This window comes from Ursus maritimus, unplaced genomic scaffold (genome assembly GCF_017311325.1).
Source record: "Ursus maritimus isolate PB19 unplaced genomic scaffold, ASM1731132v1 scaffold_4, whole genome shotgun sequence".
In the NCBI taxonomy this organism is placed as follows: Eukaryota; Metazoa; Chordata; class Mammalia; order Carnivora; family Ursidae; genus Ursus; species Ursus maritimus.
The window spans coordinates 71,661,017-71,678,626 of NW_024426552.1; the positions used below are offsets into that span (position 1 = coordinate 71,661,017).

General features: G+C 41.0%; 1 protein-coding gene across 1 annotated transcript in view; it reads left to right on the forward strand.

Moving 5' to 3' along the window:
* ATP13A5 (ATPase 13A5) overlaps positions 1 to 17,610 on the forward strand; it is a 97,776-nt gene that overhangs the window by 20,968 nt on the left and 59,198 nt on the right. The window contains exons 7-9 of the mRNA XM_040621734.1: positions 3,393 to 3,527; positions 11,957 to 12,029; positions 12,936 to 13,064. Coding sequence (XP_040477668.1) covers positions 3,393 to 3,527; positions 11,957 to 12,029; positions 12,936 to 13,064 — 337 coding nt within the window. The remainder of the gene's footprint in view (positions 1 to 3,392; positions 3,528 to 11,956; positions 12,030 to 12,935; positions 13,065 to 17,610) is intronic.

The window sequence follows — 17,610 nt, forward strand, 5'->3', positions numbered from 1 at the left end:
AACTTGCATTCCCACCAACAATGGAGGAGGGATCCCCTTTCTCCACATCCTCTCCAACAATTGTTGTTTCTTGCCTTGTCAATTTTTGCCATTCTAACTGGCGTAAGGTGGTATCTCAGTGTGGTTTTGATTTGAATTACCCTGATGGCTAATGATTTTGAACATTTTTTCATGTGTCTGTTAACCATTTGTATGTCTTCACTGAAAAAGTGTCTGTTCATATCTTCTGCCCATTTTATGATTTATTTGTTTCTCGTGTATTGAGTTTGAGAAGTTCTTTGTAGATCTTGGATACCAGTCTTTTATCTGTAGTATCATTTGCAAATATAGTCTCCCATTCCATGGGTACACAAACAATGAGACTGAAGAAAGAGAAATTAGGGAATCCATCCCATTTACAATAGCACCAAAAATCATACGTTACCTTGGAATTAACTTAACCAGAGACGTAAAGGATCTATATTCTAGAAACTACAAATCACTCTTTTTTTTTTTGATATTTCAATAAATATATATTTTTATTCCAGGATTTTTTTTAAAGATTTATTTATTTATTTATTTGAAAAAGAGAGGGAGAGAAAGTGAGAGAGAGTCAGAGAGAAAGAGCTCACAAGTGGGGAGAGGGGCAGAGGGAGAGAAAATCGTGAACAGACTCCCCACTGAGCATGGAGCCTGTTGTGGGGCTCAATCTCATGACCCTGAGATAATGACCTGAGCCAAAATCAAGAGTCAGACACAATCAACTGAGCCACCCAGGCACTTTTCTAAAAGTATTTCTACTGGTATTTCTAACTGGTCCTTTTCAATAGCCACTTGTTTTAAAGTAAAATCCGCTTTTAAAAAATCCCATTCCGTGTGAGAAACAGATTCCTGTTTCATAATTTTCCTTTTTCTTTTTTCTTATGTTTTTGATGGTGATTGTAATGGTGGTGGTGGGGATAATGTTATTACTTCTAAGATCTTTTTGATCATTTTAATTGTATTCGTTTGATCTTTCTCATGTTACTCTATTATATCAATTTTCTTGAGAATGACTTTTTTCTTTGTTAGTGGGTTTATTTATTTATTTTTTGGAATATTTTCTTTGTGTACTTTGAAGTTATTATTATTAGTTGGGGTTGGTGGTGAGCTCCCCTTAAGTGGGACTTCCCCTGCCTACATTTCTCTCTTTCTCTTGTGTTCACTCACCCTTCTAGATGGCTCTGAGTTTGCCTGCCTCTTAATGGTCCCCGTGGCTCCTGAATCAGAACCAGGGCCTCTCCTGGGGTTTGGGACTCTGTTCCCCGGGATCTAGTAGACATAGGCCCTGAGCCAGTTGGAGTTTGGCTAAGTTCCCAGTTGCACCATGAACTCTGTTGTTTCCCACTCCACCCTCTGCTAGGGAACTGTCGCTGGTTGTGACTTTTCTTGGTCTCTGCTCTGGGGCGGGGTGGGGGGGGGGAGGGCAAGCCTGGTTTGGTCCCCTGCCAGTTGTGGAGCACTGTTTGTCTTATTCGCCATAGCACTGAGCTCCTAGCCATCACTCTCCAGTACTTGTGTGGAAACCGGTGGGCTGATTGTGCTAGGCTCCGGTCCATGGTGCATGTTTCTAATCTATTTCTAATTCACAGTGATGGACATTTTGTTTAGCATGGTCATTCTTCAAAATAATGTTTTATTAGACTTCTTTTTTAGAGCAATCCAAGGTTCACAGAAAAATTGATTGGAAGAGATTTTCCCATTTACGCATTGCCCCCACATATGCACAGTCTCCTCCTCTATCAAAAAGCATGCTGCTTTTTAAACTTCTTATTCATTTTCAAACTGCCAAAGATTCTCCCAGGTGTCAATTTGGTCTATTTTGAAAGGAGTGTTAGTATTTTCTCCACCTACTTACGAGGCTGTTAGTAGGAGAAGAGCAGATAAAACTATTTTGTGTTTGGTTTCAAAAGAATATTGAATAAGGGAGCTAAATTAATTATGATGGTGCCGTTTCTTATACAAGAAGTATTTAACAATTTTCTACTGAGTTTATATAAACTCAGAATCATTTTATCATCAGTGCATAATCTACAATTAGAGCATTTAATGCCAAGCAGACAGAAGAGCTATAATTTGTAAGAAAAGCATGTTGCAATGGAAATAATAAGAAACATTAAGGAACAAAAGCTTTGTTAATATACAAAACATATCCAAGGGTTTAAGGAACTCTTTAAGATACAGCCTATTAATTTATTAACCTGAAGTCAGTTCATTTTGGGGACTAAAGGAGAAGTTTATTTAACATACTAGAGAATTATAGAAAGTAGAGATAAAAAAGAGTGGTACCAGTTTAGGTAATATTTCATCTAATTAATAATCATCATGAAGAGCTCTTCATCTAGAAAACAATCCTTGTTTTGCTCAGATGGGCTCTTTAATTCACACTATGTGTATACATCACATGACACGAGCTCCTCAAGTTTGCTCTCTCTGCTATCATTATTAATAGTGGGGTCAGCAGGACCAAAATGGGGACAACTGAGGGATTAAAAAAAGTTAAAAGTGTTATAAAGAGACCAAAAAGCTACACGCATGGATGGCCAGCTTTGGGCTGGGGATACATTCTGCCCATGGTTTTCCCCACAGCTGTGGGTATGACGATCCCTCCCTGTTCAAGGGCAGACCTGTGCTGACTTGCCTGACTCTCAGAGCATCTTGCTAAGACCTGTGACATGAAGAGTCTGTTATTTTTAAATGACCTGGATACAAGTGCAGTCTTGCATTTTCCTCATACACCTTGACTCAATCTGCAGCATGTGATCACATGAAGAATGCAATAAAAATGGTCACAGTTGAACTTTGTTTCAAAAAGAGACTAGATTATGGTTCTCCTCCATTATGGGTAAATATTGCTTAAAAAGATAAGTTGTTAGATTTTGTTATTGATAAAATATTTTTTCTTTTTTTGTTTTTAAATATTTTGTTTATTTATTCAAAAGACAGAGAGCGAGAAAGCATAAGTGGGGGGGCCAGAGGGAGAGGGAGAAGCAGGCTCCCCATTGAGTAGGGAGCTCGATGCAGGACTCCATCGCAAGACCCCGGGATCATGACCTGAGTCGAAGGCAGACACTTAACCAACACAGCCACCCATGTGCCCCTAAAATATTTTTCAAAATTCAAAATAAATAAGAATGATCAATTTGTGGCCAGGCTCTGAGTGTTTAAAATAACTTTGCTTCCACCATAGCACATTCTCTGTGCTTGACATTGTCTCTACCGAAATTGAGTTCTAAGTGAATTCCTAAATACTAAAGATCGTTGTGTGTTGTAAAAAGTAAAAAAAAAAAAAAAAATTCTATAAAGAAATGACATTGTCCTGATTGTCACCAAGGCCCATGCGAGTGACTCAAATGCTGTTTTTGTATCTGCAGGTTTTAAATCCATTCTACGTGTTCCAAGCCTTTACCCTAACTTTGTGGCTGTCTCAAGGTTACGTGGAATACTCTGTGGCCATCATCATCTTGTCTATTATCTCCATTGTTTTAAGTGTGTATGATTTGCGACAGGTAAGAGCTGAAATCACAGTGGGATTCTATTTAGCTTCTGGTGCCCAAGCAGCAAAACCTACAAGATTTCCACGGAGAGCAAGGAGTTGCTTTGTTAAACTTACGCCATAAAGCAAAAGGCAAGGTCTTACTCAATGAGGGATCTCAGGAGGAGTGTTTCAGGACTGGGGTAGATGAAAACGTCCTTGCAAAGTCCGATTATCGACTGAAGGCTAAAGGGCATACTATGTTTGGAAGGACTCCGAGGTGGTGTCTGAGTATGGTGGGAAAGAATGCTGCGATGGATTAATGATGCCAGCATAGTAACTTTCCATTATTGTTCATCTTACAGTCATTTAAAGACTTCCTTTTTTTAAAAATCAGTCTTATCTATGATATAACAATGCATTCTGAAATAGAATTATCTTGATTACTTGTAACTCCATAGCACCAGCAAGTCTCAGCTTCCCGCAGCATCTTTCTAGAAAATGTTCTGCAACTTTGCTTAAGAGTCATCAAGCTGAATCATGAGGCCACTCCTAAAAGATGTCTCTCTGTATTTATTGTATATTTTTAAAAAATTGAGTGTGGAATTAGCTTTGTATACATGGGGTTGGGGGCGGGTGGTGGTACAGCACGATATGTCAGTCTGTCAATCCTACTGACCTGTTGAAACCATCTTGTCTCAAACTTTCATCCTTCATCAAGAGGTAAGGAAGCTAAGATCCAGAGAGTTTGTTCCAGATCACAAAGTAGGTTTGTGAGAGAATCGGGGCTTCTGGATCCTCATAAAATGAAATTCTACTGCATGGGCAATATTTCCTCAGCAGAAAGCTAGTACCACTGCTGGAGATGGAAGTGAAACGTAAGTGTGAGAGGAGAGACAAATTCTCGATGTCCGCAGAGTAAGCTCTGCGCACCTGTCAGTAAGGCAGACATGGGGCATTGACACAAGCCTCACTGAAAGGGACCTTTTATTCCAACTCTATTTCAGTCACTCAACAAATATTAGGTCTAATATTGGCTCTTTATCGGGTTTTAGATCCTACAAATTTTGAGTTATGAAATGTTTGATGAGAAATGAAAGAAAGGCAAGAAGTATGTAGAGTTAGAAAACAGGATCTAAAAATGAGAAGCTAAACGAATGGAAATACTGTGAACTGGAGAGTGAGGACAACAAGGGCTTTCTTTTGTTTATTTGTTTTCGTGTTTGTTTTTTTTTTTCCTTTTTAAAAATGAATGCCCCCGTGTATTTTTTCGCAAACTAATTTAAATCACAAAAATATTAACAGTGGCCAGCACACTGCATTTGATAGTGGCAAATACTTTCTCCCTGGTAAATACTTTTTTTTTTAATTTTTTTTTACAATTTTTATTATGTTATGTTAGTCACCATACAGTACATCCTTAGTTTTTGATGTAGTGTTCCTTGATTCATTACTTGTGTATAACACCAGTGCTCCATGCAATATGTGCTTTCCTTAATACCCATCACCGGCCTAGCCCAATCCCCCACCCCCCTCCCCTATGAAGCCCTCAGTTTGTTTCCCAGAGTCCACAGTCTCTCATGGTTCATTCCCCCTTCTGTTTACCCCCCCTCATTCTTCCCTTCCTTCTACCGATCTTCCTATTTCTTATGTTCCATAAATGAGTGAAACCATATGGTAATTGTCTTTCTCTGCTTGACTTATTTTGTTTAGCATAATCTCCTCCAGTCCCATCCATGTTGCTGCAAATGTTGTGTAATCGTTCTTTCTGATGGCTGAGTAATATTCCATTGTATATATGGACCACAGCTTCTTTTTTTTTTTTTTTAAGATTTTATTTATTTATTCGACAGAGAGAGAGAGAGACAGCCAGCGAGAGAGGGAACACAAGCAGGAGTGGAGAGGAAGAAGCAGGCTCATAGCGGAAGAGTGACGTGGGGCTCGATCCCAGAACACTGGGATCACGCCCTGAGCCAAAGGCAGACGCTTAACCGCTGTGCCACCCAGGCACCCCTGGACCACAGCTTCTTAATCCAGTCATCTGTTGAAGGGCATCTCAGCTCCTTCCACAATTTGGCTATTGTGGACAATGATGCTATGAACATTGGGGTGCATATGGCCCTCCTCTTCACTACGTCTGTATCTTTTGGGTAAATACCCAGTAGTGCAATGCTGGATATAGGGTATCATTTTAACATTTTAAGGGACCTCCACACTGTTTTCCAAAGTGGCTGTACCAACTTGCATTCCCACTAACAATGTAAGAGGGATCCCCTTTCTCCACATCCTCTCCAACATTTGTTGTTTCCTGCCTTGTCAATTTTTGCCATTGTAACTGGTGTAAGGTGGCATCTCAAGGTGGTTTTGATTTGAATTTCCCCCTGGTAAATACTTTCTTCCTGGCAAATACTTTCTCCTGGGGTGGGGGGGGGGAAGGTAAGAGTGACAGTCCTTTTGGTGAAGTCTAAGCTTTTGAGCGAAAGCATGAAAATAGTCCCAGGACAATAAAAGATCTGACATAGTCTGCCAGCCATGATAGGAAACTATAGTGTCCTAAGCTTTTACCTTGGTCTTATGATAAAGGTATGTAATGTGAAGCCCACGAATAGAATTTCTAGTGTCCGGATTTTGAGAAATCTTTGCTTTACTAGAATATCTAATTTGATACCTGCAAGCCGTTCATATACTTCCTGGCTTCAGTGAATACAGTCTTTCCCCCACGTCCTTCGTTCCACTGGGAAGACATCTACATACACTCACTGAATATATCATCACAAACCATCTAAATGTCTCAGGAAAAATACAGAACTTTTGGCAGGGAGATCTTATCTAGCCCAGTTAAAATCTCCCCCTCACCTCTCCTTTTTTTTTTTTTTAAGATTTTATTTATTTATTTGACAGAGAGGGAGACAACCAGTGAGAGAGGGAACACAAGCAGGGGGAGTGGGAGAGAAAGAAGCAGGCTCCCAGCAGATCTTGGAGCCTGATGTGGGGCTCAATCCCAGGACCCTGGGATCAGGCCCTGAGCCGAAGGCAGACTCTTAACGACTGAGCCACCCAGGAGCCCCTCCACCTCACCTCTCCTATTTGTGTTACTTGACTCTATTATAATCAGCTTCCTCATCTATAAGTGGTGTGGGGGTGTGTGTGTCGATGTTACAGTGGAGAGAACTAAATGAAACCATGAATTTGAATATTTATATTCCTGGTACATAGTAGACATTCACCAAATGTTAGTTCTTGGTATCACTGGTATTACTGCTGTTGTTTTTATTATTATGTCTGGAGTGGGGCTGGCAATGGACAGATAGGAGAGAGCACAGAGATGGAAGGGAGGAGCCCTATAACGTGAACAAGGAAGCATCATGGGAATATGGCCACAGGCAGCTAATGACCACTGGCTCACTCCTTGTATGACTCTCGGGGCTCTGTTTTCCCTGGGTTCACTTTCCTCAGCTGTAAATGGTGGAGGCTATACTCTGTTTTTTTAGGTCTCACCGTACGGGTTCTATTACTTTCCCCGGGCCACAAATAAGGAATGGAAAATAAGGGGTTTCCACTCCGATTTTTGCCACAAGTATGTTGAATTACACACAACTACAATAGAGACGTGTCCTTACATATTAGTGTTCACAATTTTTTGTTTCTGGCAAAGCAACCAAAAGTGAGGTTGTTGAATCAAAAGATATGTATTTTTTGGATATTAATAGATACTGAGATATTATTTTCTTCAAGTAAAATAACAGCAACATATGAGAGTATCCGTTTCCCCAGATCCTTGCCAGCATTGGGTGTTATATATTGATGTTTAAAATTTTTCAATCTAACATTTTTTAAAAATTGTGTCCCATCGATGTTTTAATTTACATTTTGCTGATTATTAGTGAGATTAGAGACATTTTTTCTGAATAGATGTTTGCACTTTTGCTTTCTATTTACTATCTCTTTATAGCCATCATACATGTGGAAAAGTTTCATTTTTTAATCTTTTTTCTTTTGATCTTGACTTTTCCCAGATATTTAAAAATGTATGTAGTCAAATATGTTTCTTTTTTCCTTCTCTGGGTTTTTGGGCTTCCTGTTTTTTGTTTTGTTTTGTTTTAAAGATTTTATTTATTTATTTGACAGAGAGAGGCAGTGAGAGAGGGAACATAAGCAGGGGGAGTGGGAGAGGAAGAAGCAGGCTTCCCACTGAGCAGGGAGCCCCATGTGGGGATCAATCCCAGATGGATCCCAGAACGCTGGGATCATGACCTGAGCCCAAGGCAGACGCTTAATGACTGAGCCACCCAGGAACCCCTTGGGTTTCCTGTTTTGCTTATAAAATTCTCCTCTTTCCAATGTAGGTATGCTCTTTTTTTTCCATTTGTAATTTTCTTAATATTTATTTTAAAATCCTTAATGAATCTCGAACATTCAGGTTCCACATCTTAATAATCCCTAAATGCCTTTGCTTAAAATAGTGACTGGCCTGGGAACTTCACTTGATCTCAGTACTGCCAAAGAGTTCTTTTACAAGGAGCCGCTAATCCCATTAAAGTTCTTATTTGTTATCAAAAGCTTATCTGGCCCACCCTGTAAGGCAGCATGTAACACTATACAAAATAAGCCAGTTTCCTGAAACTGTAGCTCTGCGGTTTAAGTCACAAATCCTCAATCAATATTTCTTTAGTACTTTAAAATTTGCCATGGGCTCCCCTACTCATAACAGATGTGCTTGTGTGGCGCAGCGCAAACTTGAAAATGATACACTTGTGATTGTTGTCTCCTCCCACCACCTGAGAGGGAGGGACAGGAACAATCAGGGAGCTAGAGTGACTTGCTCAGACTTGCCATGTAAAGGTGGCCCTACAGACCACGGCCCCAGGTTTCCTGATTCCAAGTCAAGTACTTCATACTGTCCCGCGGAGCAAAATTTCAAAGCAACCTATGAGTTTCCTTGCAGCAGTAAGTGATTGTTTGATAATTTTATTACAAAAAGATTGGGGAAAGGGGTTGCCAGGAATGGAAGGAGCATCTCCAGCCATCTCCAAATCCTGCTATACAAATACCAGCCTTTGAAAATTGCAGGAGGGGAAGTGGTGTTGGCGGGAGTGGACTAAGGTATCTTCCTGCATCTACTCTAGCCCCAACTCATGCTGCAAAGAGAGAGTAACCTTGCCTAAGCCAAGAAACACCCCCTGGCAGCCCCTAACAAGTTCGGTGCAGGTGTGAGTGCAAGTTGAGCTGGCATTTAACTGTATTTACACTGAGCTCTCCTATACTCGGTTGTTAACTCCACAGGCGGCCACTAGAAATAGCGCTCAGAGATACCTGACCTCACTTCAGTCATGACCAAGCTGGGCTCAAAAGATACCTGAGTTAATGCCCTCATTGCTCATCTTTGGAGGAAATCCAACCACAGCAAAACACAAGGACAAACAGCAACAGATGCCAAATAATAACAATATGCAAATTACTCTTGGAAACTGATCCTGGTCCCACTAAACAGGAACTGGAGAAACCAGAGGGGGCCTAATGAAAATCAGGAGGGGAGCTTTCAAATCACAGCAAGCATCACAGCTCTTGCTTTCTCGGAACTGGTTGGTTGTCATAGAAACCTGTGTTTGTAGAGTTTCCCGGTACATTAGCTCAAAGAGGATGCTTACATTATCCTTCTCCAGTGTTGTTGGGAAAAGTCAACTAATTCAGTTCTATTAAATAAATGTTTGCTGAGGGCCTACTATGTGATAGTCTCCTGGGGTACCTGGATGAGTCCTTGTCTCTTCTTTGAAGTGCCTGCTTCACAGAGGAGACCTGACAAGAAAACAGCTGTAATGGAATGTGACCAGTTCATTAACACAGGTGGAAACACAGAGAGCAGACCAATTAATTCATTCTGGGGATGCTGGTGACTTATAGAGTGGAGGTGACATTTGAGCAGGGCTTTATGTGAAGGATTTGAAAGAATTTGCTAGCAGAAAACCTGGGTGAACATTCCAGGTATTAGCTTGAACAAAGACAGAGAAGCATGGCAGGTTTCACAAACGCTAAGCCTGATGAATAAATCCAGCTTAAAGCCATAATGAGTTTTGAGAGTTACAGTCAATCATTATGAACTCATACTTCACCACTTCCAAATGTGTTGATTATCATCGTCTTAAGCTAGGTTGAAGTTATCATGGCATTGACTAAAAGAGTCTGCTAAGCAAGAAAGTAACTTAAAGAAATTTATAAGGAAGGTTATTTATCTTCTTAAAGGAAAAAAGCTATTTTCAAGCACTTTCAGAGAATGTATTCATCAACAGTAAAGACTTTAGAGTCAGATGAACAGGGGTTTTATTGTCAATCTTAATACTTAGGAAGTAAATGGTTGCAGGCAAGTTACTTTAACATTTTCAAGTCCCTATTTTGTTTTGGTTTTGGTTTTGTTTGGCTTTTATTTTGTAATATGTACATTGGAGATGATAATATTTTCATCCTTGGATTAGTTTCAGGAGTAAAAAAAAAAAAAATCAAGCAACACATTCCAAATGCTTACAGCAGTGCCTGGCACAGAGTAGTTGCTTAATGTTCTAAACTGTTTAAAAATAATAATAATATGAGCCATTATAAACACTGGGTATTTCTTCTATGAAGCCTTGGGGGCTTTGAATAAATCTCTGATATGCTAAATAAATCAGTATCAGACCATGTTCAGTTTTGGAAGGTAATTGAAAATGATTCAATTCAATGTTAACTGTTTAGGGAGAAGGAACAACTTAACTTATAAAGTGGAATTTCTTATATACGGGTACAAGGCTGGTTAGTGGGTAACCTGACCGACAACTCAGGAATCCTGACTGAATCTAGTTTTCTTGTCACAGAACCAAGGCTGACTTCCTCACTATTATGCATCATTAAAATAGATGCCCCTGTCGGCAAGCCTCGGGAAGTCAAGTTAGGGCACTGACTATGCACCTAACGGTCGTATCACTTCTTCCACTCAATTGGTCCAAATGTTGGAAGTGTAGCTTTTCATAAAAAACTGAAGTAAACAATAATTTGTTCTGTATAAATAAAAGTAGGGAATTTATTATTATTTCTCAAGAGGAAAGTTACATAATTGTGTGTAATGCTTGTCTTAGTCCGGTGACATTAGCTACCGTTGGCTAAAAATCATCAATAGGACAGATAAAATAATTTACCCTAACACCTGAAAGGAAAAGTTTTATACTCGAGTTAGGTTAGGCTGTGTTTCAGTACTGTTGACAGTATTTAGATCTCTTCTACTTACGAGTATCCAAGTAACTTACATCCCTACGGAAGGGGGCAGTGCCTTCCAGAAATGCCCGGCCGATGGCGCCCCCTACAGTCGATATGGGGAACTGTGTGGACAACATGTCCTCTCAGCTCTGCCTTCAGGATTCCGAGTTTTCCCAGGAGACTCTGCCTCCACTTCTCCAGGCTGCTTCCATTTCCTCCACTTTGCACAGGGTCATAGCTCAGTGAATTCCACCCCAAGAGAATCTCCCTGCTGATGCACTTAGACAATTGTTTTTCTAGCAACAGTTTTCTTACTATTATTATTATTTTTTAATTTACTTGACAGAGAGAGAGAGAGCCGCTGAGAGAGGGAACACAAGCAGGGGGAGAGGGAGAGGAAGGAGCAGGCTCTCAGCAGAGGAGCCTGATGTGGGACTCGATCCCAGGACTCCAGGATCATGCCCTGAGCCGAAGGCAGACGCTTAACGACTGAGCCACCCAGGCGCCCCAACAGTTTTCTTATTAATCATCAACACTTGATGAGCTCTTACCACGGTAGTGAGTACTATCCAAAGGGATAACTAAGATAAGCACTAACTAAATTTTAAAAGCCGTCTGAAACAGATACTGCTAGTTATCTCCACTTTCAGATGAGGAAGGGGAGGTTAAACAGGCTGAATAATGCCTAAGCGGAAGCACCAGGCTTCCAAACGGAGCAGCGTGGCTCCGGTCTGCAGACTTCCCCAAGACGAAAACCCACCAGTTCATTAAGGAAGGGATGGCTGTTCCACATAAAAATCAAAACACAACCCAAACATTTCCAGACTCTTGCCATGGAAAGATCGACTTCAGCTCTGCTGTTTTATAGACAGGGAAACAGGTGCCGAGAGGGAAAGTAACCCTCTCATGGACTTGCTTTTCTTCCTCCGCTTCATCGTGAGTGCTCGAGGCACGCAGCCTCGGGGCCTGAGCGTTGGTCCTTGGGCCTGGTGGCTGTGCATTAAGTATCCTGGAATTGAAATAATATTAAACTAATTAGCATATTTGTTGCTACAGGTCGGGGGCGGCTCAGGTAGGAGTTGGGTGGGGCAAGGAAGCAGAAGCATCCGAAGTAGAACTTGAGGCTTTGCCCACAGTAGCTTTGGCGGTGATGGAACGCTCTGTATGTACTGTATTGAGATCATGCGGTTTTCGAGTTAGGGACTATCTGAGATTTAAACGTTGACTTTGAATTGACAGCAATCAGTTAAGCTGCACAACCTCGTGGAGGATCACAACAAAGTGCGAGTTACAGTCATGGTCAAGGGCACAGGTAAGTGCTATGTTCTGCCGGCTTCAGCAGCCTACTATTTCACGGAGGAATCAGTCTCATTTGTTATTGGTTATTAGTCAAGGAGAAAATTCTCCTCTGATTAAACCCAGGGCTGGGGCTAAAGTGAGGCAAATATGGCTCTAAGATGCAAAACTGAAGGAGGAAAGATCATGTAAAAGTTGGCCTGTATTTGCAAGACCCAGAAGGTGAGCATCTCACTGAATTTTGTACCCTGGGTACCTTGCATGCCCGTCCTGATTGAACCATTTCCACGCAGTGTCTGGGTTGCTTCCAGTTCCCTCTGCCTTCCATACTTCACTCATTTGAATGTTACTGGGTAAGCCTTCTTAAGGCTTTTTGATTTCCTCGACTAACCATCCCAAACAGACGCTGAATCATAACATTTCAATCTGTTATCCACAAGCCAGGCCTAAATAATTCTTGTAAATGGCTGGCTGGACATTTGGCATTTTTCTCTGGGGTGGGGTGGCCATGGCTCTTTGCAAGGAGTGAGGAGCTGCACCCCAGGGCAGCAGATGCTGTCTGAGTGCTTTACACTAGGCCCCAATCCAAAGACAGAGTGTGCCACAGGGGGTCGGGAGCCCAGCCCCAGCAAGTAAGTAGCAGTAAAGGGGCACCTCTCAGATGACCAGTAGCCTTGAGTATCTCCTGTGGGCAGAGCACTGTCCTAACTACTAAGATCGAGATGGGATCTTGTTGCTCTGGTGGAATTGAATCCCTAATCCTGGTTTCTATGATTTTGCAAATGAGCAGAGAGGAGCTGGGGCGGATGAATGTGTAGAGCAGTCCTTGGTCAACAGGTTGGTTAAGCATTCTCAGCCACTTGCATTTTTCAGTAAAAACGGGAAAAGATCAGCCAGTCACGGAAACTTTGCTGTTGTGTAGGTTTGCAGGAGCTGGACTCCCGTCTCTTGGTTCCTGGAGATACTCTTCTTCTTCCAGGAAAGCTTTCGTTGCCCTGTGACGCTGTTCTGCTGGACGGAAGCTGTGTGGTGAATGAAGGCATGCTCACAGGTAGGCTGCTGTCACGGAGCTTCTTCTTTCCTGGCTAACACCTAGCCAAGAGTCAGCAAAGCAGATCAACACATCCTTACCTGCTTTATACCAGCCTGATGTTAAGATATGGCGAAATAGGTGAGGGAGACACAGGCAGGCTATTCAAGCAGATGGAGACTTCATATATGCCAATAGGAAACATTTAGTAATTTAAGAATCAAATGACAATAAATACAAAATTTATAAACAGAAGAAAGGTCTAATACATGTGATTGGTTCATGTCCTGATGGGCGGAGTGAATCGGGTGCTTTGGTTCAGAGGAGGGTGAATGCATGACTGCTTGATGCATACTATCTTCATAAACATGAGCATGGCTCTCCAAACACAGCAGAACCGGAAACCACCAGCTCTCACCATTGGCAGGGAGCAGAGATTTTTACCCAACCCTGCTCTCTGTAGATGGAAAACGGAGCCCCAGGTTTCCAGGGAAGGAGATCGAATGGAACCTTCAAGGAAAGGCCGTATAACAGTTCTGTTCTTTAGAATTGTGTTTCCAGTTGATCTTACCGAGCAGAAAGCCAGTTTTCTTATAATGGTTTGAACTGTCATTCTTGTTCTTATTTGTACTTCGTAAAGTTCACTTGAATTTGTATAATTAGTAAGGCACTAGGTATAAAATATTCTTCAGTCAAAAAACCCCCAAATACACAGGACATCATAAGAAGAGAAGAAGAAACTATACGATAACACAAAAGTAGAAAGTATTTGTCTTTAGTGCTTACAAATTGCTGTATTTCTGTTTTCAAGTTGCTAAAGACAGGAAAATACACACACACGCACACACACACACACAACTTTTTAATATCACCTAAATGTAAAGAGAATCATTATCTATTCCTAAATTGTTCAACACAAGCAGACTTCACATTAAAAATGGGCCTGCTTAATTTAAAATTGAGACAGGAAACTGTAGTAAACATAAATATGCTTGGTATAATTACAAAATACCCCTTTAGTGGGTTGAAATCTAACTGCCTTGTAATGACAGCGATGAGGATTTGCATACTGATCGCATCCTTCATCTGGAATGTTGCCATAGTACCTGCTGCACAAACCTCAAGCCCCAGAAAACTGTCCTCCTCCCTGCAAGGCAGCAACAGTCTCACGTTTTCCAGCAGCCTGCCAGTGATGAATGACTTCTGTCATTGGCAACAGAGCATGGCTGTGAGGAAAAAGGAGAGGACTGAGCACAACCTTTACTCCCCTGGGTCTACGGACTTGGGTGCACAGTTCTTGCCTTGATCCTGGGAAAACTCAGAGAGTTCCAGAGAAGTAGAGAGGGTAAACAATGCTGCTTTTCCACAATGTGCAAAATTGACCTAAAATGACCTTGAGGAGTAAGTGGCTTTTCTTAGGTCTGTTTCTGGAAAAATAAGGTCACCAGCATTAATCTTTATGTAACCTAAGTACCCATAAATGTCAACTTTACAGACAGACACATAAAACAGAAATACATATATTTCTTTCCATTATTTTCTTCAGAAAGATCTAGTTAACACCATGCTTTAAATACATTATTACATAGCCTGCATGAATCTGCCCACTCAGGTACACTATTTATAAAAGGATCCTGATTGAACAATCAGATTATGCTTAGATTCCTGAAACTGCATATGTCTTCCTAGAGCATTTGTCCACGAATATGACTCAGGTTTTGTTTTTGTTTTCCCATGTGCAAACCAGTCCTCTGCATATATAGAAGTCTTTATTTATGTCTTTATTTAGAAGAAAAATAGCAAATACTCCTAGCATGTCTAGAGCAATTTACATTTTATAAATAACTTTCATATCTCACTTCATCATAGCATAAAACAAACAAGAGCTATTATAATACCCAATTTCCAGATGAGGAAATCCAGGTGAAAAGAGATCAGACTGGTCAGCTAGCAAGTATCAGGGAGAGGTGGCTTTTGCTTCCAGACAGGAGGGACCCCAGGAGCGAGGAGGAGGAGGATTCTAAGAAGGGTAAAACTGTCATTTCTTGTGCCTCACCATCTTTTTCTCTCAACTGGGTAGTCCCACCCACAGCACATGCCCATTGTAAGATCTTCCTTCTCCTCTTCTCCTTAGCCTCATCCGATTGCCATGAAGCTCAACTATTCAAGAAATTTAATTTTATGACTACACTTAGTTTTTATTTTTGCTCCAAGTCTTGCCATCCTTGAGAGTAAGCAGTGGCATAAGTCAGTCGTTCCCATCAGTCGGCGGGTCCCCTGACCCAAATCTGGCTACCTGAGGTTGTGCAAGGCACTGGGGAGGTGGGTCTGGTCTAGGGCAGCTCCCCTGTCTGTTATCCCTACTCCACTCTGGGCTTGGGAAATGTCCTGGGCCTGTCTCCCTGCAAAAGGAGGCCAACCTGTGCCTTTAGCTCTGTTTTCACAAACTTCTAGAATGTTTCCTTACTCTTCTCTAAGAGACACACAATAGCTAAGTTTCCTTCTGATTTCTTCCAACTGCTAATCCAAGGATTTTTATTTAGCGAGAAAAGTAGTAGAGGGAAGGCATGGTGAACAGAAAAGCTTTGTTTTTATTCTCAGGTGGTCTCTAAAGTTCATGGTCAAACTTATGAATGACTTCTGAAACCCAAAAGCCAGTTAACAACTCCTCTGTCCTTTCTGCCTCTGGAGGCAATGAGCCCCTTCAAGTTCCAGCTCCTTCAAGAGGCAAAAAGGAATAAATACTGTGGGGGAAATTCTATTAATGTTTTGAAATTTCTCTTGCCACAATAGCTTGTTTTTCTTAATTCTTATATGTATTAGGCACTGCGCTAATATTTTACATACACTATTTCATTCTGTCTATGACTCTATAAGGGGGGAGAATCTAAGGCCCAGAAAGGATGAGTCATTTGCCTAAAGTCACTCAGTTTAAAAGTGGTAGAGTTGCTATCTGGATTCATTCGTTCATTCATTCATTCATTCATTCCACAAATGTGTATTAGCTCCTATTTATGGAACACTCTACTAGGTGCTGGGGGTACAGCAGTGAATAAGGCAGATAAGATTCTGTCCTCGTGGAGGTGACAGTCTAGTGGGGAGAAAAAAACATGAGAACCAGTAAATGACATAATTTTCCAACAGTTATAAATTCTATGAAGAAGGTAAAACACTCAAATCCGGGCCTTTTGACCTGAGAGCCTCCTGCCCCCTCATTCTCTCAGGGGTAATTATGGGGGAGAGGGGTAGTATTCACTCTGCTACAATCCCCTCCTTCTCCCTCTACTCATTAGACTTAGTGACATGTTTGAAATGTGTGTGTGGGAAGTATGCAGAGATCCAAGCTGGGCACACAGGAATTTCCTGAAGTGGTGATTTCACATCTACACCCTGTCACACAAGCTTGTAATGAGTTCCTAGGTCTGATCTTTTCTCTCTTTCATTTTCCTTCCTCCTGTCTTTCACTTCTTCCTTTCTTTCATTTATTCATGTGTCCTTCCATTTATTCAATAAAGGTTCAGAAGTGCCTACGCTGTGTTGTGTGCTGTAGTCACGAGACAAATAAGAGATGGCCACTACCTTCCAACAGCTTACAGCCAAATGGCCCCCGAAATACAAATAAACAAAAACATGGCATTTCATGCGGAGGCACTGGCTCACTGGGGATAAGGGACAGAATCGCACTTCATAGCAGCCAGGACTTCCAGGTTCCGGAAGCCTGCGGAAGTTGATGATGAGTGTTCTTCCTTCTAAAACACTCTCCCGCCTATTTAGACCTCCAAACATTTGTAGGCAAATCACTCTTTTTGGGATTCCGAAAAAGGCCAAGCGCAAGACTCCATATCAATATGTGAATAGAGTAAAAGAGACTTGAAAGTCATTTCTGTGTAAAATCATATCTGATTTGAATGTTATCTTTGGAACATTATCTCCAAATGACTTCCATCTCTGGTTGATTGAATGCCTGTCTGCCACCAATACTGTGAGTCATGTATGCAGAAGCCATCCACTAATATTAGTCTAAGAATATATTGTGGATTAATATTCTGTGATTCAAAAGCAGCCAAACATTAGAAATTATCACTAAGTATCTGCTTTTACGAAGGCTGATTTCAAAAACAATGGGGATACAGCGATTTGGAGATTTGTCAAGAAGGTTCTATCCCTTTTCCAAAGCCGCTTAGAACACAACTGATAAATCCAAACAAAGGATGAATATCATAATTGTTTTAAAAAGAATGAGTTAGGGACAATGTTCGGCTAAAGGAATTTCCTGAGAATATTCAAGATGACTACTAAAAATTATATAGCTTCTTATAGAAAATGTAAGAAATGCACCATGTAGAAAACTAGCTTTGAAAACCAATTGTGGAAAAACCTGGGTAATTGTTTTTATTCAATTCATCCAGGCATTCAGCAAAAATATGTCTTTTGAACCTATTACATGCCAGCAAGGAAAATGAGCAGTATAAAAAGATTTACATGTCAAAGTCCTTGCCCTCAGTTATTACTTAGGAGAGATAGAACCTGAATTTGTGCAACTATAATCAATAGAATACTCTTTCCT